At 40.0% G+C, this 25,999-nt stretch overlaps 1 protein-coding gene across 11 annotated transcripts in view; it reads right to left on the reverse strand.

Moving 5' to 3' along the window:
- The window catches only part of PUM2 (pumilio RNA binding family member 2), a 75,176-nt gene extending 56,384 nt beyond the window's left edge, over nucleotides 1-18,792 (reverse strand). For 10 of the 11 annotated variants that reach the window (XM_032214286.1, XM_032214280.1, XM_032214284.1 and 7 more), the window contains exons 1-2: nucleotides 17,985-18,081; nucleotides 8,133-8,201 (exon numbers count right to left, since the gene is read on the reverse strand). In XM_032214286.1, the coding sequence (XP_032070177.1) occupies nucleotides 8,133-8,201; nucleotides 17,985-18,011 (96 nt within the window). In that variant the 5' untranslated portion in view covers nucleotides 18,012-18,081. Of the gene's footprint in view, nucleotides 1-8,132; nucleotides 8,202-17,984; nucleotides 18,082-18,520 lie in introns of those variants that run through there. The other variant, XM_032214281.1, reaches the window with a different exon arrangement.
- Between the last annotated feature and the right edge of the window lie 7,207 nt (nucleotides 18,793-25,999).

Raw genomic sequence — 25,999 nt, forward strand, 5'->3', positions numbered from 1 at the left:
GAGATATAATGATGGTGGCATGTATAAATATTTGAGTTAAAATACTTAAGTTAATATGAATTATGTTTGTTGACTGTGGAAGAGATGCACGAAAGTTTTTTTTGTAACCAACTGATACACTTTCTATACCATGTAAAGAAGGATGATGTATTTGTTTTAAATTAAAAATTAAAATTTTTGTATTAAAAAAAGATTTTCTTTAAACATAATTTGGTAATTGCAACTTGCACTTATATCTGATTTTGTCTTATGCAGTAATAGATTCTAAATATCTTTTTCATGATACTCTTTTAAGGGTCTGAACACTTGCATTTCTGCCTTCAGGGTTTGTTTCAAGCTGAACATCTCAGGTTCTTCTAGCCTTTTATCACATAACCTTTGTCAAAAAATCTCTGTCAGCCTCTTAAGGGACCATCAATATATTTATGGAAATGTTGAGTCTAGAACCATACACAGGTCTGCAGAAGTGGTTTCATCAATAGGGGAGAGAATAAGAATTTTTATAACACAGCTCAGAGTTGTATTTGTGCTAGTAGCTACCTCACATTCAGCTGACAATCAGTGATTAGACCCTTTACTGACATAATGTTCTCAAGCTATAAATCCTGCATCTTGTATATATGCCACACTCCTCTCTTTTCTAAATGTAATACTTTATATTTTCCTGCTGAAGAGCATTTTGTTACTCTCCGCTGAGATGTCTAATCTTTCCAGATTAAGTTGTAGTCTCATTCAATCTTCCTGGATGTGGCCACACCTCTGAATTTTGTACAAATTGGACAAACAACTCAACCTTAATATTAATAACATGTTGAATAATACTTGTCTTTTGATTGATCCCCGCTTGAGCCCAATAGTTACTGCTCTCTAGCTCAATGAAGTGCCATTTATGTAGAGTGTAATTTTGTCAGCTACTTATGGATCCACCTTAACATACTGTGATCTAAATCAGCTTGCCAATGAGAATGTCTTGTAAAAAGCTTGCTTAAAAAAGCTGACATTGAGGCACTCATATCCAAACCCTTTTCCACTAGCTATTTTATCAAAGGAGACATGATGATTGCTATAGATGATTGCTATAGACCAGTATTTCTCAACCTTGGCAACTTGAAGATGTCCGGACTTCAACTCCCAGAGTTTGCTGGCTGAGGAATTCTGGGAGTTGAAGTCCAGACATCTTCAAGTTGCCAAGGTTGAGAAACACTGCTATAGACATTGACATAAACAAAATAGGATATGACTTCCTTTATATCCTCTTTGATATCTATGAAGATTTCATTTGGAGTAAACAATGAGCCGAATGACTCATTTGTTTTCCTCCTTCTACTGTTATATTTGAAACAAACCTTCCTTGCGAGTTTTGCCACTCATTAGATTTACCTAATTTTTCATTTTTCCCACATTTATGAATCGAACCTTTGTAGATTTCCTTGGTCCTTAGTTTCTATTTTTAAGAAGCATGTAGTCTCAAGATATAGATATAACAGACTTGAATAAAGATCAATTTGTAATTCAATAATTAAATGCCAAAGAAACCTTTGATAGTAAACATAAACAGTGCAAGTTGACTCTAGTAAATAGATTCAGATTTCTTTTGGAATTCATAAAATGGACTATAATATGAATCATCCACAGGTGAAATAAAGGTTCATGGCATGTTATCTCCTAATTTTCCACTACTCAGAGAAATTAGAATAGGATGTCAACATTTACCTTTGCTTTTTGATTATCTTCATGGAACCCTCAGCTTATGCTATTTGACAATGTAGGGAGATTTATGTAGTAAATAACTCAACTGGACACATTGGTTTTATTTGCAGATAACATTCTTTTGTTTATTACTAAAGCTTATGATACTATCCCAGTGTTGATGTAAGAGACAGATGCCTTTAGCAAAATAGCAGGATTACTCTATAAACTGGTCCAAATTAGAACTGATGCCAAAATTGGGTTACAAATTCATATAAGGCACATTAATTCCATATTTGTACTAAATCCATTAAATATTTAGGTATGTGTATACCAAAGGATACAACTAAATGAGTAACATTATCATATAAATAAAATATAGAGGTTTCTTCAGATATTGATAAATGGGAGTTATTAAAATATACTCTCTTGGGAAAGATGAATGCTTTCAAAATGAACATTATTCCCAAATTAATTCATATTTTGTGAGGAGATTCCAATTTATATATCTGGAAAATATTTTCAAAAATGAATCATTGCAGTAGTTACCGTATTTTTCGGAGTATAAGACGTACCTTTTCCCCCCAAAACAAAGCTGAAAAACTGGGTGCGTCTTATACACTGAATACAGCATTTTTTTGCCTCCTGAAACCCCGTCCCTTCACCAAAATGGCTGTGCATAGCTTGTAGGAGGCTTTTAGAGAACTCCTGGGGCTGGCGAAGGCAGAAATGAGCAAAAAATGAGCCTTTTTTTTGCTCAATTTTGCCCCCTCAGCCCCCAGGAGCACTCTATAAGCTTCCTAAGGCCCTTTTTTTGACAAAAAATGGTCCGTTTTTTGCTCGTCCCCGTACCCCCCAGAACACTCTACAAGCCTCCTAAGGGCTATTCATGCCCTTGGGAAAAGAAACGGGCTGTTTTTGGGAGGTTTGCAGAGTGCAAAAAATTTAGTATTTATTTATTTGTTATCTTTTTATTTGTTATCTTCAAAACCTTGGTGCGTCTTATACTCAAGTGTGTCTTATAGTCTGAAAAATACAGTAAGTTAGTAACTTGGTTGTTAAGTGAATCTGGCTTCCCCATTGACTTTGTTTGTCAGAAGGATGTAAAAGGGGATCGCAAGACCCAGGACACTGCAAATGTCATAAATATGAACCAAATGCCAAGCATCCGAATTTTGATCACATGACCATGGGAATGTTGCAATGGCTATAAATGATCATTTATACAAAATACCAAAGGTTAGAATTTATCGTCACATAAATGTGTTAGAAATGTACTGGTATATGTAATTAAATAGTTAGGTAAGTATTCATAGAAATATGGCTTTTTATGCTTTGCTTTATATTTCTTGCTTTGTATTTGTTCATTTATCACATTTGTTAAGACACTTTTAATGTGTATTTATTTTTCTTCTTTTTGACAAGGCATATGTACATCCCCATCAATATTATCTCTGTGTTTTGCTTTTTTTTGTTATCAGATAATGGTTTATACTCCACTCTTTTTAATTACCTGTTTCCTTTGTTTTTTATGAAAATAAAAAAGTTCCAGAACATTTCATCACTTTCCCCCTTAATCACGTGATAGGATTTTTGGATGCTCAGCAAACTGTCTGCATTAACAACCATTTCCAGTGTTCCAGTCACATGACCCCAATTCATGACGTTTTTGCTGTAAATGTTATTTACTTCTGGTTTCCAGCAAAACCTCCCATTGAAAACAATGGATTTGCTTAATGACCATGATGTTTGCTTAACTACTGCTACAAAAAGTTCATTAGATCAGGCAAACATGTGATGACCCGCTTAACAACTGGCAAGAATTACGACTGTAATTCTGGGCTCAATTACAGACATAAGTTGAGGACTATGTGTTACTTAGCTCCCACTCTTTGTTGTTATCCCTTTATAGCTGTCTAATATTCCTACTCTAATCCAAATCTTGATTTTTAATCTCTCTATTGAGCTTTAGTTCTAGTGTAACTATCTATTCAGGTTCCAGAAACTACTAACTATTCTTTCTTGGCTGTCTTTATTGTTAGTCTAATTCCTGTTGCCAGCTGTTGAATCTGGGCTTAACCACTCTGAAGCTGGGATTGTTAATGGTCCATCTGTCTGGACTGAGAGCTCTTATTCTTTCAGCTTGGTCTATATCAGCTGCCAAGTCCCTCTGAAGTCTTTAGCTGCCAATTTCTTCTCTCCTGCCCTTCAGTGCTACAGAAGAATTCTTCAATCACTCACTGTAATCCCTCCCAGATAAACCAGACTGGCAACACAATTAGATGAGCTACCGTAATTCTACTTTATTGCAAGGTTACATTAATCATGGCAGTCCGAAGGCACAGAATTTCTGCCACACTTTTAACTGCTTAATCAATTAGATCAGATCTTAAATTTCTTTTCCTGACCATAAGCCATTGGGAGGCTCCTCTTTCTCTTGTCCAATTGTTTCCTAGACAGCATCTCTTCCACTTGCCCCCCAGGTTCATCCTTACTCAGAGTTTTCTTCTTTTCCCATCAACTTTTCAGCCTTCTGACATTCGGCATCCATCCCATAACCTAAGTGGGGTCCTTCTTAAGCCATGTTTGGGGGTTGAAATGGCCATTTTCACTTCTGCTTCCTCACACACTATTTCCCAAATGCATTAGGAAAAATTAAATACATTTAACTATAAACAGAATTTATTAGTTCTGCTTATTTATGTAGTTTAGCAAACTCACACTATTCAAACTATTTAATGGCAACAGCAGGAAATTGTATTTTTCCTCCTTATTCCCAGGCCACTTCCAACCATTTTGGTAAGTGGGTAATCAAATCAGCCCCCCCCCCCCCGCATTATGGGGGCCTTGGGAGCTCTGCTTTCTCCTTTCTATTATTTAACAGCTACTGGACACCACTGAAGGTCGTCATTCACTGGCATGGGGCAAAGTATAGTATAATCAGTATGCAGATGACAACAAATATACATATCTGTCCCATTTCAACCAAGTCATGTTATCAAAATTCCTCCGATGTCTGGAGGCTTTGGGAACCTGAATGGGGAAGAACAGGCTTAAGCAAAACCTAGTAAAAACAAATGTATATAGTTTTGAGCCCTTTTCTGTTAGCCCCATTACTTAGACCAGACCAGAAAATGAACTCCACAGGAAGACTAAAATTATATTTTATTGAGATAGGCTATTATTGTGGTGATCTGCCTTATGCACCAAACATACTAATTTTTTTTACCGGAAGGCTCTATTTGTAGTAACTCAAGCCTTAGACCTCTCCTTCAGCCCCAGCTGGATTTTTGTAATGTGTTCTACTTAAGGACTACCTTTAAATACCATCTAAAGTAACTGATGTAAGATGGGTGGCTATATAAGCAGCATGCATAAATAAAGTAATTCAAAGACAATATACATAAGTCGTAAAACTAATTTAGAAGCAAGACAAATATAACCTATTTAACTAGACCTTTATAGAATTTCTTTCAAATCTTTTGCTTCATTCATTCTTTTTTCTCAAATTAGTGTAACACATCTTAGGGAAAACAATAATAGGTTTCTATACAGTTTTTCAGTCCAAAATAATTTAACCCTACTTTAATAAATATAATTTACAACAATTTGAATATTTTATTTAACTTCTTATTTTACACAAGAGCTTCTCAAATTATCTCAGGAAGACAAAACATTTTCCAAGTTATTCTTCTTATATTGAAAATAATTATTTTTATGGATGGGAGGGTTAGGGATTCATCCTGCTATTGGTATTAATTATCACATTACTGGTAATAGTCACGTATGCTGTTGACAGAAAGCTAACTGGTAGAAGAAGCAAGCAATGAGAGAGACTGAAACAAAAGCTGGAAAGAGAGAAATGGCAGATAGTGAACTGGGATGAATATGCTAGCCCTATCTTTCTCTTGCTGCAGAGAACACGTTTTTAGAAGCAGCTTAAAACAAGCTCATGAAAAGGGAGTGCAAATAATGAATCTCCTGGCTGAAACTGAGGAGAGGACGAACAAGTGAGATAAACATACTAACCCTATTCTCCCCTTGTCCTCTTGCATGTGTAAACAATGCACAACTTTTTCAGCACTGAAATGCTTCTATTCAATAGAGACTCTCCATGTAAATGAGGGAACAAGAAGATCAGGATCTTTACTGAATGGGGACTCTGTAAATAAAGAGGCTCTTCATTGAAGTTTCTTGGTCTCAATGTAAGACAGGAATGAGAGGGGAGCCAGGCCAGCATCCCAGTTGATAATGCTACAATACAATACAATACAATAGCAGAGTTGGAAGGGACCTTGGAGGTCTTCTAGTCCAACCCCCTGCCTAGGTAGGAAACCCTATACCGTTCCGGACAAATGGCTATCCAACATCTTCTTAAAGACTTCTAGTGTTGGGGCATTCCCAACTTCTGGAGGCAAGCTGTTCCACTGATTAATTGTGCTAACTGTCAGGAAATTTCTCCTCAGTTCTAAGTTGCTTCTCTCCTTGATTAGTTTCCACCCATTGCTTCTTGTTCTAACCTCAGGTGCCTTGGAGAATAGTTTGACTCCCTCTTCTTTGTGGCAACCCGAGATATTGGAAAACTGCTATCATGTCTCCCCTAGTCCTTATTTTCATTAAACTAGACATACCCAGTTCCTGCAACCGTTCTTCATGTTTTAGTCTTCAGTCCCCTAATCATCTTTGTTGCTCTTCTCTGCACTCTTTCTAGAATCTCCACATCTTTTCTACATCGTGGCGATGAAAACTGAATGCAGTATTCCAAGTGTGGCCTTACCAAGGCATTATAAAGTGGTATTAACACTTCACGTGATCTTGATTCTATCCCTCTGTTTATGTAACCTAGAACTGTGTTGGCTTTTTTGGCAGCTGCTGCACACTGCTGACTCATATTTAAATGGTTGTCCACTAGGACTCCAAGATCCCTCTCACAGTTACTACTATTGAGCAAGGTACTACCTATACTGTACCTGTGCATTTCGTTTTTCTTGCCTAAATGTAGAACCTTACTTTTTTCACCATTGAATTTCATTTTGTTAGATAGTGCACAATGTTCAAGTTTGTCAAGATCCTTCTGTATCTTAAGCCTGTTTTCTGGAGTGTTGGCTATTCCTGCCAGCTTGGTGTCATCTGCAAATTTGATGAGTTCCCCATTTATTCCCTCATCCAAATCATTGATGAAGATGTTGAAGAGTACTGGGCCTAAACAGAGCCTTGGGGTACTCTACTGCATACTTCCCTCCATGTAGATGCAGCTCCATTGAGGACTACATGTTGAGTGCGGTTGGTCAGCCAGTTACAAAGCTATCTGGTGGTGATGCTGTCCAACTCACATTCTTCTACTTTATCTAGTAGTAGGTTATGGTCTACCTTATCAAATGCCTTACTGAAGTCCAAGTAAACTATATTGACAGCATTCCTCTGGTCCACTAATTCTGTCACTTTGGTCTAGGCCTAGATGACCTCTGAACACAATGGGTTTTATTGCAGTCAGTCTGCATAACTTTGTTAACCATCTTAAAGTTATTCTGCATGACTATATGTACTTGTGTGTTTGTGTAAGGAAGCATTATGTATTAGAGAATGGCTTGAATATGTGTATGTATGCCGTGTTTGCATGTATATGTGTATATTGTGAGTATATCTATATATACAAGATACACACTCCCATAGATGGGGTTAATTTATGTAAATTAAACAAATTGAATTAAAGCACTTTTAAACAATAATGTTTATTAATTCAATTAACATTTTGTTCTGTATTCTTTTTGGAGTGTACAAAACCATTTTATGCATAAACCAAATGAATCACATATGCACTCTGAAGAATTCATACTCAGGATTGGTTTCAGGGAGAGATGACAATTCTAGCTGGCAGTACAGGAAAGATTGAAAGAATGTAGTTTTTTGGTGAATGTATACCTTATTTTATTTTTTAAAAGGGATGCTCTTAAATTCAAGGCAACGTTTCTTTTAGGTGAATATGTAATTTTTAAATGCTAGGAATAATTAACACTGTCAATGTATCAAAATGTTTTTTAAAAACTCGGTGTAACCCCATGCAGAATAAAAAATTTGCATGTAACAAATGTTAGTCTTTGTTATAATAAATACATCTATGATTTGCATACTCCAGGAAGCCTCTCTTCCTTGCACTTTCAGTTAAAGAATAAACATTAAGATCATTACTTTTCTGTATATTTAAAAACACAATTGAAAACTCTTGAGGAACCACAATAATTAAACTTTTATTAACAAGCAAAAAGAGTTTTTTAAAATGAGAATTATATTAAAATTGATCTCATTTGTGCATATATTATTAAAATAATTATGTTTTGGAAGAATGATTATATATTCTAAATAGAGTAACACTTCTAGGCCTTAGAATTTGCAATTAACAAATAAATATAAATATTTTGTAAATTGCATTTTTAAATATTTACCTCTCCCATTCCCCGAGATTCTAATGCAAGAGCTTGAAACTCATGATTCATTTCATCCACAGAACAAACCTAAAAAAGAGACAGGAAAAATAAATCAAAACAGAATACTGATTGATTGTATATGAAACATTATGCAATATCAGATTGCACAGAATTATAGTATAGGTGATAAAACTAAATTATTTTATTTTCAAGCAATGATTGTTTAAAAGATAGTTTTTACTCATTGTTTCTACTACCACTTATTTTTATGAAAACATTTCCTATAAATTATATTATTTGTCCTCAAAAAATATTAAAACTTTGTGAATAAATATTTGCCACATTCAAATATTAAGGAATTTTTAAAAATACAAACTACTAACACAGAACATTAAATGAGTTTATATTGAGAAACTTCTACATAAATAAAGACAATTGAAATATGAATCAACCATTCTAACAAATAACACTTCAAGGATATATACCCATTTTGAGACAACACATGCAATGCAATTTAATTTTGTATTTAAACTAAAGATGAAATCCTTATACAGAAGGAGGTTCTCCTGTCTCACATACACTTCCCAATTCTGTTCCAGATTTTTATCCAGTCCATATGTTCCCCAGCCAGGAAATAAAACTAGTCAAACAAGGAAGAAACAGTTCTGTTCTTCAATGGTTCCACCCATTCCTTACTAATTATTTCGGGGGGGGGGGGGAATCAGGAAGAGGCAATCCCAGTCTGGCGTGGATGTGCCTGGCACCTCTCTGATCTTTTTAGGAATGTAACCAGTAGCACTCTGCCAACTTTTTGACTTTCACATTGTAGGCATCTGACTTGAACAGCCTCTAAAAGCTTTGTGTCAAAGTGTGTTTCCATCTTCCACATCACAAAGCTATTCTTTTCTGACAAGTAGCCGTTGGCCCATTTGATTTCTTAGACCTCACACTCATGCGCTATATCTGTAAGGAGCTTTTCCATTTAAGGAATTCAAAGTTGAGTTTGGATAAGAGCTTCTTCGGTTGGTTCCTTTGCTATTTCTCTTACCTTTCCTAGAGGGACTCCTGTGAGTCATATTAAGACCACCCTAAGATCTTTAGATATGAAAAGTGATGGTTGATGGCTCTTCAAACCTAAATGAGCTCTGAACTGCTTTGGACCAGTCCAATGAATGATTCAGCAACGAGAACTCTACTGTTTTGCTTGATAATTGGGAGATTGCAGTTTGTATCCACCCAAGAATCTGCCACTGACTCCACTAGGAACTGCTCTTTCCCATAATTCTCGGCGCATTAGACCTAACTAGCACCAGCTTTAGCGGAGCCCACATCCTCTGCAAGCACATCTCTAATTCAGTACTCTCAACACTTAAAGGTGCAGTCAACTGGAATCTCTACCACCAGCCATTAGCTGGCACTGGATGGGAGATTACCTGGGAACTGGATTTACATCTTTATCTGCCAGCTCCTGTTGGAGAGGGGAGGGCCATCGAAGGGCACCACAACTGAAGCCAACTACGTTACTCAACTTCTCAAACTGCCTGTGCCTCTTTGCAATCAGTCCCAGGTGTATTGAGCCACATGAGTCTCTATTGCTTGTGACTGGAGAGAAAGTAGATCTTCTGCAATTAGTACCAGTCAATATAGTTGACTCTTGCAGGAAGTATACAGAGATGATAGCAGACTAAATACACAAAAACTGGGAGGAGATATGAGGGACTTCTTGGCCCATTGCTGAATTGGGGATCAGAGAAGAACACCAATAGACTCTCTTGGCCAGATTGCAGCTAACACAGCTACTTTCCATTAACTGGCTCTCCATGACTGGAGGAAAAGCAGCAGAGGGTACTGATGCTGGAGCTGTCTGCTTGTCACTTCTTGCACTGTGCTTCCAAAAAGGATTTTCCTTCCTCCATCTTTTTTTTTTAAACCCCTAGGCCTGAAAATAATACCAAAGAGCCTTTCTTGGTCTGCAAAAGGTAGAACTAAGATTGAGAAGCAGTTAGCTGTCACCAAATGCCAAAGAACATTAAGCACTGCCTTTTAACTAGAAAAGGTGAAGTTAAATCTTTCCTTTTGGCTCCTTCTTCTGGTAACCAACAGCAGCTTTATTTTCCTTAGAATTCTCTGATATAAGCCAGAACTCAGGCTTCCCTTGAGCTGTTCAGATCCTAAGACATCAAAGCATCCTTAATCCATGACACTATCACCTTCAAGCTTGAGAACTGGTATGAAGTCCCCATCCTATTCTCTGTGCAAATGAATTCTTTAAAATATTTTTCCTCTGGATTTATTTAATTTGGAATGTACTTTTTGAAATAATTTGAACACAGGTAGTCCTCAACTTACAGCAGTTCATTCAGTGATCGTTCAAAGTTACAATGGCACTGAAAAAGGTGACTTATGACCGTTCTTCACTTATGACCTTTGCAGCAGCTACATGATCATGTGATGAAAATTCAGATGCTTAGCAACTGGCTCATATTTATGACTGTTGCTGTGTCCCAAAGTAATGTGATCACCTTTTGTGACCTTCTGACAAGCAAAGTCAATGGGGAAGCCAGATTCACTGAACAACGGTCACTAACTTATCAGCTGAAGTGATTCACTTAACAACTGAGGCAAGCAAGATTGTAAAATAGGGCAAAACTCACTTAATAAATGTCTCACTTATAAATTTTGGGCTGAATTGTGATCATATGTTAAGGACTACCTGTATTGAATTGTAAATATTCTGTAGCATGCTTATTATACAAGTAATAAGTACTCCATTTGAAATTGTGTGATTCAACTCATACACATTCTTAAAAAGAGTGCAATGACAGCAGTGAAATAAAAAGGGAAGCATTATTTTAATATCATTCAACTATAGTTATCAGTTTGGAAAAAAATAAAATGGAAGACTAAAATGGAAACTCAGATTTGGGACCAGGTCTCTATAAACTACCTGGTAAAAACAATAAGATTGTTATAATTTATCCAAATTCCTTATCATGAAGATGGGTGGAGAAGTAATATTTCAGTTTAAAGTGAAAAACTCATAAATGAAAATCTTTAACAATGGTTTCCATTTATCACTATAACCTTGGTTAAGTGTCCTGCTATAACAAGTATGCCTCTCCAATTATTCTTCTATTCACAATTAGCCTGTCCAAAATAACTTAATGATTCAAATACTATGCTAAACAAATAGGCATAGAACCAAATAACATGTGGTGCATATAAATCTTGTTAATGTATTTCTATTGTAAAAGTGGTCAGCAACAAGATACTTGCAACTTAACATTAAAAAAATGTTCTCAAAATTGGTCATAACCTCATAAAATCACCGTCCTACAAAAATTTATGAGTGTGCAAGCTTAGGATAAAACAGTTCCAGTTTACAAAATTCTGTCAGAGCTGAATCCTTTCACAGTAGAATGAAAGATGAACCATTTAAAGTGTTCTGTCCTAAGACATAATGAGAACTTGAAACAAACCTTTACTCCATCAATTTTTGTCAGAGGTTCACAAAAACATCACTTGGAACTCAGGCTCTCTGAACACCTCAAATATTTGGGCTCCTGTGAGATTGCCCATGGTTCAATCTTGCCTGGTCCCTATTTTAACAATATTCAATGAATTCTTTAAACTCTAGCATAGTCACCATATCTGAAAAACTCAAAGTATTCTTCACATTTATGAAATGTGGGTATGGATAAAAACAACAGAGGTACGCCATAGATGAAATCTATGTTATATTACAGTATTAAACATAGAATAGAGGACAAAATACATCCTTAGAATTGATCTGCCAATGAAAAGCTGAAACATGAACTACAGTACAGGTATTCACAGTATATCACAGTTATGGTCCTATCTCTATTCTCCCAAAGTCTTCCATTTCAGTAGGATAATTTCAAACCAATAAATCTGCACAAGACAAATTCATGAATTCCATGGCTATGGAAAAAATAATGACAAAGTTACTGTCCCAATAAAAGCATACAAAATTCAGTAATTCAAGCATAGAGCAGCCTGAAACATAACAGATCCTCCTCTAGACCAGGCTGTTCTTAAATATAGTTTGTTGATTTCTGAAAGTAAATTGTTTGAACCAGAAGTGAGTTGAAGTATCCCAAGGTTTCAGTCCAAGTATTTATTTAAACAATTGCTTCACCTAAAACAGGTGTTAAACTGGTGGCCGGCAGGCCAGATGCGTGGCACATAGGCCATGCCCCCCAGCTTTGCGAATGGAAAAACAACACGAAATGGCATGTGACAGGAATGTGACGCCGGGGATTTGACACCCATGATCTAGAATAAGCATCCAGAAGAAGGGCAGAATGTTTCAAAATTTTTGAGTATGTTGTTTTCTTTTATTAATGAGTTTCACACAACCCTATGCCCCAAATAATCAGGAACAGTATAATTCAGCATCCAAGAACAATATAACATCAGTTCCTATTAAAAGCTAGACATGTAATCCACAATTCAGATAATATACAGACTGTTATTCTGGACTTGTAGTCACTTATATGAAAGAAAATTCCACTAATGGAACCAATGGAATATACTTTGCAATAGACAAAATCTAAATTCAAAACATATGAACTGAACTACTGTGAAGTATTTTGAGGCACTCTCTTCCTAAAATTCTAACCACCAATCTTTGAGATTCCCTATATAGTTAGTCCTCTCCTTACGACCAAAACTGAGCCCAATTTTTTTGCTGCTGAACGAGACAGTCAAGTAAATTCTGCCCCATTTTATAACCTTTCTTGCCACGGATATTGGCATTAACTGCATTAAAATACAGTTAAGTGGGTAAAACAGTTGTTAAGTGAATCTGGTTTTCCCTTTGTCTTTGCTTGGAAGAAGGTCACAAAAGGTGATCATATGACTCTGGGATACTGCAACTGCCATACATAAGAGCCAGTTGCCAAGCGTCTGGATTTTGATGATGTGACCATGGAGATGCTGCAATGGTTATAAAGCGTGAAAAACTATCATGTCACTTTTTTCAGTGTTGTTATCACTTTGAACAGTCACTAAATGAACTGTTGTAAGTTGAGAACTACCTGTATATCCATCCAATAATCTACATCAGTGATGGCGAACCTTTTTTCCCTCGAGTGCCAAAAGCATGCATGAGTTATAGCACACCCATGCCTACACCCATAATTTAATGCCTTCCTATGCCATGCCCCATGTGCATGCACGCATGATTCTCCCTGCTGCCCTGTACATGCACGCATGACTTTTGGGGGGCATGGGGACGGTGAAAACGCCCCCCCCAAGGCCCTCCAAAGGCCAGTTTCCTGATTTCCTGTGGGCCCATTTTTCACCCTCCCCAGGCTCCCAAAGCTTTCATGAAGCCTGGGAAGGGCGAAAATGGCCTCCCGTGCCCTTTGGAGGCTGAAAACACCCTCCCAGACCCTCCGTGCGAGCCCTGTACTTACCTGGTATTGTGTGGAGACTCCTGGGAAGGGAAGGGCAGCATGGGCGGGCCAGCTGAAAATCAGCTGGCCAGTGCACGCATACGTGCTGGAGCCGAGCTAGGGCAATGGCTCGTGTGCCCTCTGATATGACTCCATGTGCCACCTGTGGCACGCGTGCCATAGGTTCACCATCATGGATCTACATTCTCTAATAAAGGATAGGGTGGGGGTGAGAACATAATGTTCTGGTCAGGAAGTAAGAAAAAATAGTGTTGTAAATATTTTTAAAATGCTTTACAGATAGTCCTCAATTTACAACAGTTCGTTTAGTGACTGTTTGAGGTTACTAGCATTAAGAAAGTGACATCACCATTTCCCCCTCTGCAACCATTGCAGCATTCCCATGGTCATGTGATTTACATTTAGATGCTGACTCACATCTATGACGGTTGCAGTGTCCCAAAGTCATGTGATCCCTTTTGTGACCTTCTGACAAGCAAAATCAATGGGGAAGCCAGATTCATTTAACAACCGGGTTACTAATTTAACAACTGCATTGATTCACTTAAGAACTGTGGCAAGAAAAGTCATAAAATCGGGCAAAACTCACTTAACAAATATCTCTCTTAGCATCATAAATGTTGAGCTCAGTTGTGGTCTTAAGTTGAGGAGTGCCTGTAACCATCTCCTATTCTCAAGCCCTTCACCCATATATGAATATCAGCTTTTCTCAAAACAGCCTCATAAGAAGAAATCATTACTATTCAACTACAAAATATGCCTTCCAACATAGGTAGACTTTCTGGTGAAAAAAGTAATGTCTTCTGCTCTAATAATTATAGCTGCAGGCTCAACACTCATTGCACTTATTTGCCCTGCAGCACCAAAACCAGGCCTGTAAGAAACAGACCAATCTATAATTTAACTGCACACCACTATCAGCTCTGTAAACAGGAAAGCTGTTTACAGGTAGTTCTTGATTTACGACCACAATTGAGCCCAAAATTTATATTGCTAAACAAGATCATTAAATGAGTTTTGCCCCATTTTATGACCCTTCTTGCTACAGTTGTTAAGTGATTCACTGCAGTTACGTTGGCAACATGGTTGTTCAGTGAATCAAGCTTCCTCATTGACTCTGCTTGTCAGACAAAAAGTGATCACATGACCCTGGGACACCGCAACTGTCATGAATACATGGCAATTGTCAAGTGTTCAAATTTTGATCACAAGGATATTGCAACGGTTGTTAACTGTGATAAACAGTCATAGGTCATTTTTTTCAGTACTATTGTAACTTCAAATGGCCACTAAGCACATGGTAGTAAATCAAGGAGAGCCTTTACAGGATTTAAATACCATCCATGAATGTTGGTGACTTCATTTACCTCTAATTTGTTGACCAAAAAATAATTCACTGTTCATCCAGGAACCATGCAACTGCTGAACACTGTTCTTTCCTCAGTTTATATTTTGCTCTTCATAGACTGCTCTCCACAGTAACATGATAGTTCCATGCAGAATTGAAAGACTCACTCTGTGATTAAGAAATTTGCAGAATGGCTTCTTCTACAATTCATATGATTGTAGCACACATTACATCTTTAGCCTGAGCAACATATGCCTGGCATTTGTATGTCTGTCATGTTCAACCACATAAAACTGTCTCTGATATTTACAATATGGATTTTAATCCATCAGTTCAGTTATCTTTTGCCTCTAACATCAATGATCCTGATCAAGCAAGTAAGATATTAAAGGTTGCTTGTCCTTATGCAGGGTTCTTTGCCTGTTCAAGTCCCCTATACTTCATAATTTTTTTCTCTTCTGAACTGAGCAGTGACATGCATTTGAATGTAGGAAATCCAACCAAAAAAAGCTATGAGAGTCTTCTTCATTTTAACTGTGCACTATGCTTTTAAAAAAACAAAGCTATTAAGTGTATGTACGGTACAAGAAGAGAAAATCTCATGTCCAATGTTTTTCTGGACTTTTTGGTAGGTTCAATCTTGGCTGACTCACAGGCATTGTTATATCACTATGAGGGAAAAAGGACCCCACTGCCACTAGAACACTTTCTAGGCCTTGAATAATATAGACCCAATGACTGCAAAGATGTGATTAATGTGAACTGTAAGTGCATTATAGGTTGTGGGTTGGGGTTTTTAAACATGCTTTCTCCCCTTAGACTTAGTACATGGAAAATATTACAGTTATTGAAGCTCTGCCATTTTTTATCCCCATGAGTTGTGTTAAGGAGTGTTTTGTTTTTTTTAAATAGTGTGTCAACACAGGCTAGAATACAAAATTATTGTGAATGTAGGTAGCACCTCCCTAAATCTTCCTCCGTTTTATCCCCCAAGAAGTTGCTTTGAGTGAGACAACAGTCCATAAATTTGATACATAAATAAATAAAAATAATAAAAGAGAGAATAGTGTCAGAATATTTGGGAGGAGGCATTAATTGGACATAGCTTTTCAAATGCTATTCTACACAGAACTCTATGCAGAAAGTAGAGGAGACTGACTCTCAGTATATGTTATTTCTAGATATAATCCATGAAATGTTTGTGGTTTGTTTTTGTTAATGAATATTCAATTTTAATGGATCATGAAGAATCTCTTAAACTATGTTTCTTTTGTCAGAGACAAACCCTATAGGTTTGTGTGTAAACAAATGTATCTTTATATATCCTGTCCTACTGGCTTGTACCTGCAACAATAATTTAGATTCTTCAATGAAGTGTACAATAACATGTACTATTTAAACTAACCATTTTTAAACAATCTGAATTGCATTATTCAATATATACTGAAAGGGACATCAAGAATTCTGAAAAAAGTTTTTTTTTTCTGGTTGCAACATTAATTAAAACCAAATTTATTGTCATCTATACCATATATATCCTACAAAAATATTTACTATTCTAAAAACAAAGGAAAATGATATTCAGAACTACATGTATTCAAACTTTTAAAACAAATGCTAGTTGCTTTATTCACACATCACTCAGATTTAAATTACTTGAATTTAAAACTGCACAGTGAAACACATGCTTATCTGCCTTCCTTAAATCATGACTTTATGCTTCACAAATGTATTAGAATATCTTTTTTTAAACCAAGGCATAGTTCAAGGCCTTTTTTTTAACCGAGTATCTTGTTACACCCTAAAAACCATAGTACACAATTTCCCCACGTTATTTCCTGTTTGTTGACCTTTGTTATATCATTCATAATATCTGGTTGCACTTTCCAGATTCTCCCCACAGGCACCAAAACAAACTGTTCTTACACATTTCATTTAACATCAGCTTTTTAAAAATTCTGTAAGAATGGCATGTTGAACTACACCAAACTCTACAATTAATACATTATAGTACAATATACTGAACTACAATCACCAGCCAATATTTTAGCCTAATACATTCTGCGAGCCTAACTCACGAAGTCATCTTAGAATGGATCATGTCTAAATTAACAGCTAAATTGTCCCTTTGAACCGTCTGTATTTTCTTCCCAAGGATCATCTATCCTACAAAGAAGCAGGTCCAAAAGAACGTTTATATTTCAAAGGGGCAAACAAACCACAGTATCTATTTGCAACTAGGATTACTACAACAGACCTTTAAAATACTTTCACAAAATTTTCAAGCAGAAGAAAATTCTAATGATTATTGTCTCCACTTTCAGCACTGTTTAGACTTGTATGTTATGTTCATACTGATACTTGTTCTCTCATACATGCTTGGCAAACCAAAATAAATGTTTCCTTGCATTCATTCACCCTTTCTCAGATTAACAACAGACTACTTATTATACAATGAAAGCAAGGGATCAGTTACCATTCCCTGGCAAAAGACCCATGCTAAAGGTTTCTTGACATTTTAGCAACCAACGTTAACGCTTGCAGGGGGAGGGGGGGAAACCCGCGAGTACGCAGAGACAAATCCCGTCTCGGAAACAAAGACAGCAAGTACTTTATTCGCCACCGATCCAGGGTATATATCTTCAGAGGCGTCGTTCCTCCCTCCCGGCCGTCGCTCGATTTCCCCCCAGCGAAGAATACCCCCCCCCCAAAAAAGCACTCCTTTCTGCAAACGATGTCCGCTCGGTCAAACGCTGCCTCCTCTCCCCCGCCCTCCGTTTTACCCCACACATCCTCCTCAAAATTTGGTGGGGAGGGGAAAACTCCACCGTTAAGCCCCGTGAAGCCCACCCTCCCAACGAAAACAACCCCGTTACCCCCACAAACAGCCCCTTCCATTAAAAAAAGACCCGCTAGCCACTTCCACCATTCCTCCCCCCCCCCAATACCGTTTATACGCAAGCCGCGGTCCGAGGCACCCACCCACCCCGTCTCTCCGACTCCTCCTCGCCCGAAACGCAGCCACAATAACAATGAGAGAGAGAGAGAGAGAGAGAGAGGAAGGAACGGAAACAAACCCACCCGGTCGAACGTTCCTACCACCACCATACTGGCTCCTTCCAACCACCACACCCACCACACGGAGCGTCTCCTTTCTTCTCTCGGCTGCTGCGCCCCCTAACCGCCTCCCCTTCCACCACCTCCCCCCTTTCACGCAAGGCTTTTTTTTTCCCCCTCCTCGCTTCGGCCAGCCCGGGCCTGCCTCACGGGCCTACCAGTTCCCCGCAACACAAAGGAGGAGGGAAGGAAGGAGGGGAGGGGGAAGGTTGGAGGCGAGGCTGCGACGTGCGCGAAACCACCAGCCCCAAGGCCCCGGGCAGCAGCTGCTGCTGCTGCTGCTGCTGCTGCTGCAGCCGCTCTTTCCCCGGGAACGAAACAAAAGGAACGTGGGTGAACCGCTGTGTGTGAGGGGGGGGGATGGGAAGGCGCGCGCGGGTTGGGGGTGGGTGGGGGGGGTGTTTACCCTTTTGCTCCTCCCTCGCGCGCTGCCCCTCCGTTCCATCTCCCCCCCCCTTTTTTTCCCCCCTCCTCCTCCTCTGCCACGGCCGAATACTCACGAGCTGAGGTGAGCGGGCAGCGCTGTTGGTTGTAACGGACACGGAAAGGAGGGGGCTCCCTCTTCCTCCCGGAAGACTCTTGCCAACAACGATCCAATTGCCCCCTCCCTGCCACCCTTGCCTTCCTGCCACCGCCCCTCCCCCTCCTCCTCCACCACCTCCTCCACCTCTGCCGCCGCCACCGTCGTTGTCAACGGGAAGGAAGCTCACAACATGGCGAGTGAAAGGCAGAGAGAGAGAGGGACGGACATACGCGGCGGCGGCGGCGGCGGCTGCCCACTAGTGCGCATGCGCGCCGCCGGCCCATCGGCGAACGCCGGGCACCAGGGAGGTACGATAGGACGGCTCGGCTTGACAGCGCTCGCGCGTGCGGACGCGTGTGCGTAACCGGCGCGTTTCCCCCCCCCCCCGAAGCGTGCGGGCGCTCGCTTGGCGTCCGCTTTTGCGCGTGCGTACGACGGAGGCATGTTTGAAGCGGGGGGGGGGGCATGCACCCAAACAAAGCCCGTACCCCGTTTCAAGCAAAGAGTGCGAGTCGTCATAAGGTAGTAAGAAGACTTCCGGCCCTGGATTGCAGTCTTGTTTTAAAAGTGGGACGCCACTGCCAGGGAAAGGGCGTGAAAAGTCAAAAGCTGCGCAAGCGGTAAAGGTGCCTTTTTATTAATCGAGTGTTCTGGGACAATTGGACCTTTCCTCCGAATAGGCACGCGAAATCGCTACGTTATCTTGAACACCTGCGAAGAGCCACGCTTCCATCAGCAGTTCGCGATCAAGGTCACCTGCAGCACCCTGAGTGTCCCCCCCCCCCCTCCCGCCCCATTTATTCCTCTGGCACGTTCATTTATAGCAATAGCAATAGCAGTTAGACTTATATACCGCTTCATAGGGCTTTCAGCCCTCTCTAAGCGGTTGACAGAGTCAGCATATCGCCCCCAACAACAATCTGGGTCCTCATTTTACCCACCTCGGAAGGATGGAAGGCTGAGTCAACCCTGAGCCGGTGAGATTTGAACAGCCGAACTGCTGAACTGCAGTCAGCTGAAGTAGCCTGCAGTGCTGCATTTAACCACTGCGCCACCTTCCTCACTCCTGTTTCACAGTCTTAGCGATCATGTTCTCGATACGCTTTTTGGAGAAAAATGAAAATACAGGAGTAAATCAGAATCAAAATAGAGCCGGAAGGGACCTTGGAGTCTAGTCCCCATCATTTTAGACAAGTGGCTGTCCAGCTTCTTCTTAAAAGCTCCCAGTGATAAAGCATCCACAACTTCTGAAGGCAAAGCTGTTCCACTGGCCAGTTGTCCTCATTGTTAAGAAATCTCTCCTTAATCCCAGGTTGCTTCTCTCCTTGATTAGTTTCCATCCATTGTTTCTTGTCCTGCCCTCTGGTGCTTTGGAAAATAGCAATAGCAGTTAGACATATACAGCTTCATAGGGCTTTCAGCCCTCTCTAAGCGGTTTACAGAGTCAGTATATTGCCCCCAACAACAATCCGGGTCCTCATTTCACCCACCTCGGAAGGATGGAAGGCCTCTGAAGATATATATCCTGGATCGGTGGCGAATAAAGTACTTGCTGTCTTTGTTTCCGAGATGGGATTTGTCAACCTTGAGCCAGTGAGATTTGAACCGCCGAACTGCAGATAACAGTCAGCTAAAGTAGCCTGCAGTACTGCACTCTACCCACTGCCCCACCTCGGCTCTTTGTGGTATCCTCTCAAATATTGGAATACTACTATCATGTCATCTTTTTTCTTGACTAGCCAAACCCAAATCGTGCAACCGTTCTTCATATGTTTTTGTCTCCAAGCCTTTAATCGTCTTAAATGCTCTTCTTTGCGCTTTTTCCAAAGTCTCAAATGTCTTTTTTGGTAATGTGGCCAAAACTGGATGTAGTATTCCAGGTGTGGTTTTACTAAGGCTTTACAATGCGGGACTAATACTTCGCTTGATTTTGATTCTATGTCTCCGTTTATACAACCAAGGGTTGTATTAGCTTTTGGGGATGCTGCCACACATTCCTAGCTCATGTTTAAGTCAGTGTTTCTCAACCTTGGCAACTTGAAGATGTCTGGACTTCAACTCCCAGAATTCCCCAGCCAGATAAGCTGGCTGGGGAATTCTGGGAGTTGAAGTCCAGACATCTTCAAGTTGCCAAGGTTGAGAAACACTGGTTTAAGTGATTGTCCCTTAAGACTCCAAGGTCCCTTTCACAGTTACGGTTTTTTGAGCCATGTTTCACCTAATCTGTACTTGTAGCTTTGGTTCTTCCTGCCCAGGTGTAAAACCTTGCTTTTCTCTACATCAGGGGTGTCAAACTCGTGGCTCGCAGGCCGGTTGAGTCACAAGCTGGCCACTCCCCACCCCGGTTTTAGCGACAGGGAAAAGAGTGATACGTCACATGACAGCATGACACCACGAGTCTGACACCCCTGCTCTTCGTCAAATTTCATTTTGTTGAATAGAGCCCATTGTTAAAGTCTTGTCAGTCGTTAACTGATTGACAGTTTGTGTGCTGCCACTTATGTCAGGGGTGTCAAAATGGCTGCCCATGGGCCAGATGCGTCATGCGCAGGCCATGCCCACCGCAGTTCCGTGAAGGGGGGAACCGCAAAATGCCACGTGATGGCAACGTGACGCCGTGAGTTTGATACCCATGACTTATGTCTACAGGCAGTACTTGACTTACAGCAGTTCGTTGAGTAACCGTTCTAAATTACAACTGCAGTGAAAAAAGTGGCATGACCGTATTCACACGTAACGACCATTGCAGCACCCCCAGGGTAACGTGATCAAAATTCAGACACTTGGCAACTGACTCACATTTATGACAGTTTCAGGATCCCGAGGTCATGTGATCCCTTTTACGACCTTCTGGCAAGCAAAGTCAATGGGAAAGTCGGGTTCACTTAACTGTATTACTAACTTACCAACTGTGGTGCTTCATTTAACAACTGGCAAGAAAAGCCATAAAATGGGTCAAAAGTCACTTAACAACGCTCGCTAGAAATTTGGGGTTCAATAATGGTTGTAAGTTGAGGACTACCCGTACCTTCTCCAGGATGATCTTGCCCTTCAGGACTTCCAACAATGCAACCATTGCTCTTGTAATGAAATCCATCCACCTTGCTACAGGTCATCCTACCTCTTTTAGCATTCCACACTTCTCAAAAGAGCTAGATTCTTGCCTGAGGTATACAGAATATGATCATTTGAGCTTGGTCATTCGTTCCCCAGGTGAAAACTCTGGGTTGATTTGTTTAATGATCCACTTGTTTGTTTCTTTGGTATCCATGGTATTTTCATCATCTCCAACAACAAAGTTGTTGGCAATAATTCTTTTGTCCTGCTTCTTGAAAGCCTAATTTTCACCTCCAAGGAAAATGACTACGCACAATTCTGATCTTTGTGCAGACATGTCAAGAGACCTGAATATTTTTCCCAAGGCCTTCATTGTTGCTTTACCAAGTGCTAGTCTGTGAGGCATTTTAAAAATTCTGGTTCCTTATGATTATGTGACATGAGTATAATAAGCAATTATTAGTAGTATTGATTAATAATTAATGGTAATTATTTAATATTATTATAATAATTAATGGACAAAATTTCCATCTGTCAGTTGCAAAAGGCCATGCTGCTTGGCCCGTGATGGTGAACCTATGGCATGCGTGACACAGATGACACACAGTGCCCTCTGTGGGCAAGCAAGCCGTTGCCCTAGTTCAGCTCCACTGCGCATGCACGTGCGCTTCCCGCTGGCCAGCTGCTTGTTGGGTCTCCGACGTGCATGCGTGGGGGTCGGGGAGCATCCAAGGAGGCGTGCACATGCGTGGGAGGCGTGGGGGTCTGTGCACATGCGCAGGGAGAGGGGCACATGCAGGGTGTACATGCACAAGATGGGGTGCATGCAGTGGGCCATGCGCACATTGCATTTTATGGGTTCAAGTGCGCACATTTGCAAGCACACACACACTTTGGGCACTCAGTCTGGAAAAGTTTAGCCATCACTGTACTATGTCAATACATTACAATATCCAAGGACCTAGGTTTTTGGGAAGAACTCAGTGTGCATGAAATCCAATATCAGCTAAAGAGCTGACAGCTGAGATCTCATGTTGTGAACAGATAATAATGATTATATGTTTTACATTTTTAATATTATATTTATGATAATTGCATAATGTTATATAATTTAAGTATTTAATATATTTTATCATGTAATAATAATTATACGTTATATGCCAGTGTTTCTCAACCTTGGCAACTTGAAGATGTCTGGACTTCAACTCCCAGAATGGGGAATTCTGGGAGTTGAAGTCCAGACATCTTCAAGTTGCCAAGGTTGAGAAACACTGTTGTATGCATAATAATAAACATAATAAGTGGAATAAGAAGCCAGTTTGGTCTACTGGTTAAGGTACCAACGTTACCATTAATTCTTACCTGCTTAGTTAATTGTAAACTGTTTTGCTTTTTTTTTTAAACTTGAAGTAGCATAGAATTTTTAAAAAATAAATAAATAAATCAGCTAGCAACTTTTGGAGGGATACAGGAACTGCAATGCAAAAATGGGGAGGCATAGTGCCCTATGTCAAAAATTATCCTGGTCACAGCCAACATAATAATTTATTTTTGTTAGCTTGGTGAAGTTATAGAGTTGCCATATGAAGCTCCCCTCAAAGCATGTGGAACTCAAATTGTAACGTTTATAGCGGTAGGAAAAGCAGTTTATATTTATAAGTGTCACATTTTATTAGTTTAAAATCAAAACAAAGGGAAGGGAAGGGAAGAGAAGGGAGGAAGGAAAGGGAGGGAGGGAGGAAGGAAGGAGATGGATTATCCATTCATTTATTTCTAGATCACCCAACCCAAATGATTATGAGCAAACAGCAGTGCAAAGAAGGATTGTCTGAATACTATAGCAAGCAAACCAGGGGTGGTTTCACTTACTTTCCCTACCGGTTTGCAAATGTGAGCATGCCCCATCTGCTTGCCTTCCGCACATGCGCTTTGGCTTGAAAACTAAGGAACGAAGGAATGAAAGAAAGAAAAGAAGGAAGTTTGGTTTGTCAGTCGGTCGGTCGGTCGGTCGGTTGTCTGGTTGTCTCCTGGTCTCCCATTGCTCTCTCCTGGTTATGCCCCCCAAAACATTCCAAAGCCCAGCTGTGCAGACCAGCTGTAGAGGAATTACTTTCAATTTATTCACAAGCAAAAGTAAAGTTGTCAGGGCATTGCATGCCGGTGTGAGTCCAGTGTTATGTCTAGCCTGTGCATTATTATGCAATTTTACTCTCTAAATATAACAGCTAATTCTTTCCAATCTAAATAATTATGTTGCAGAAGTGACAAGATATGCAATACAAATAATATTATATTTTCCAGACCAACAGTCTTCCCACCTCATTAAAATTAAAAAGAATCATTGCATCTTAAACCAACTCTCCATTAAGCTCCTTTTTACAGCAGTTATTTTCAGCATGTAATAAATTCTTGAATCTTCATATGTCTGTGCTGTAAGAACTACTTGGAACAAGTTAAAGGAATGTCCATAATGAGTCTTTTTTAAAAAAGACAAGAACTACAATAATTGCTTTAGCATCTTTTGGATGAGATTATCTTATTAACTACCGGTATCACAATTGGCTTTATTTCCCTATTATAGGTATAGGACTCAGACCAGTAGTGGGTTTCTGCCGGTTCGCACCAGCTCGGGAGAACCGGATGGTAAATTTACCGATCCGGTGAGAGGAGGTTCGACCGGTGGACCTGGAAGTAACTTCCAGTATGCCTGCCCCGGCCCTGTCGCTTGCTCGCTCACCCCCACTCATCCAGAAGCCTCTCCATTGCTCGCTCCCCCTGCCCGTCCGCACTATCTTAGCCCAATTCAGTGTCAAGTCCCATACCTGGGAGTGGAGGTGGTGAACGGAGAAGCATGGAGAGGTCCAGCAGCACAATCCACCAGACAGCAGCGGCAACCTCAGGAGTTTTCTACTGGCTTCCCCTCTGTCCTGCCTTCTCAGATCTCCCAAAGTTCTTTTGCCACCGTGTGATAGCTTTCTACTGGATTCCCCTCTGTTCTGCCTTCTCCGATCTCCCAAAGTTTTTTCCTCAGTGTGTGATAGCTTTCTACTGGATTCCCCTCTGTCCTGCCTCCTCCAATCTCCCTAATTTCGGCCCTTAATTCACCCTAATTTTGTGAGGTTTTCCCCTCTCTCCCCCCCCCACTTCATAGGAGTCCCAAATTTTTTTGCCACATGGCTTGGGGGGTGGTGGTCATGTGACTGAGTGTGCATGAGTGATGTCAAGTTGGCCATACCCGTCCGGTCACATGACTGCCAAGCCATGCCTACAAAATAGGCCACACCCACAGAATAGGTTGTAAAAAAATTTGAAACCCACCACTGACTCAGATCCATACTTTATATGTCATTATTGGTGCAAAAGCAGTCAAAATTTTCTCTAATTACAAGTTATGCCCTTTACGGGAATTTTATTTTGTTAAATATTACAATTTATTAGTTTGAACAGTTGCAACTACTGTAGTAGCTATGGGTCTGCTTAATGCAACAGAGGTCTAACATGTTAGGTTTTGAGAATAGCAATAGCACTTAGATTTATATGCCACTTCATAGTGCTTTACAACCCTCTCTAAACAGTTTACAGAGTCAGCCTATTGCCCCCAACAATCTGGGTCCTTATTTTACCCACCTCAAAAGGATGGAAGGCTGAGTCAACCTTAAGCCTGGTGGGATTCAAACTGCCAATCTGTTTGGAGCCAGCAGTCAGCAGAAGTAGCCTGCAGTACTGCATTCTAACCACTGTGCTACCACAGCTACCGCTATGAAGCAACACCATTGGAATTACTTTAAAAAACTGAGAAAATAAGGATCAGCTCAGTGTTCTGCAGATGGACGGGATACCAAAACTTCATGAAGCATTCATTCTTTTCCCAGAATACAGGTAGTCCTTGGCCTACAACATTTCGTTTAGAGATTGTTCAAAGTTACAACATTACTGAAAAAAGTGATTTATTTTTCACACTTAATGATCCTTGCAGTATCCCTATGGCCATGTGATCAAAAGTTGAATGCTTGGCAATTGACTTATATTTTTTGCGACCTTCTGACAAGCAAAGTCAATGGAAAAGCCGGATTCACTTAACAAACGTGTTACTAACTTAACAACTGCAATGAGTAATTCAACAACTGTGGCAAAAAAGGTCATAAAATGGGGCAAAATTCACTTAACCGATGTCTCAACAACTGACATTTTGGAGTCAATTGTGGTCATAAGTCGAGAAATACAGTTACAGTTAAAATGCAGTCCTTTTATCCTTGAGTCAGGAAAAAATAGTACATTCGTTGTCTCCACTACCAACTTCTAGCCTACCTCTGTTGGAAAAACCTGAGTTTAATTAGTCCATTTTTGGTGTATTAACATTGGTATTGGTATTGGTATTGAGTTTATTTATATGCCGCCC

This window comes from Thamnophis elegans, chromosome 3 (assembly GCF_009769535.1).
Source record: "Thamnophis elegans isolate rThaEle1 chromosome 3, rThaEle1.pri, whole genome shotgun sequence".
NCBI lineage: Eukaryota > Metazoa > Chordata > Lepidosauria > Squamata > Colubridae > Thamnophis > Thamnophis elegans.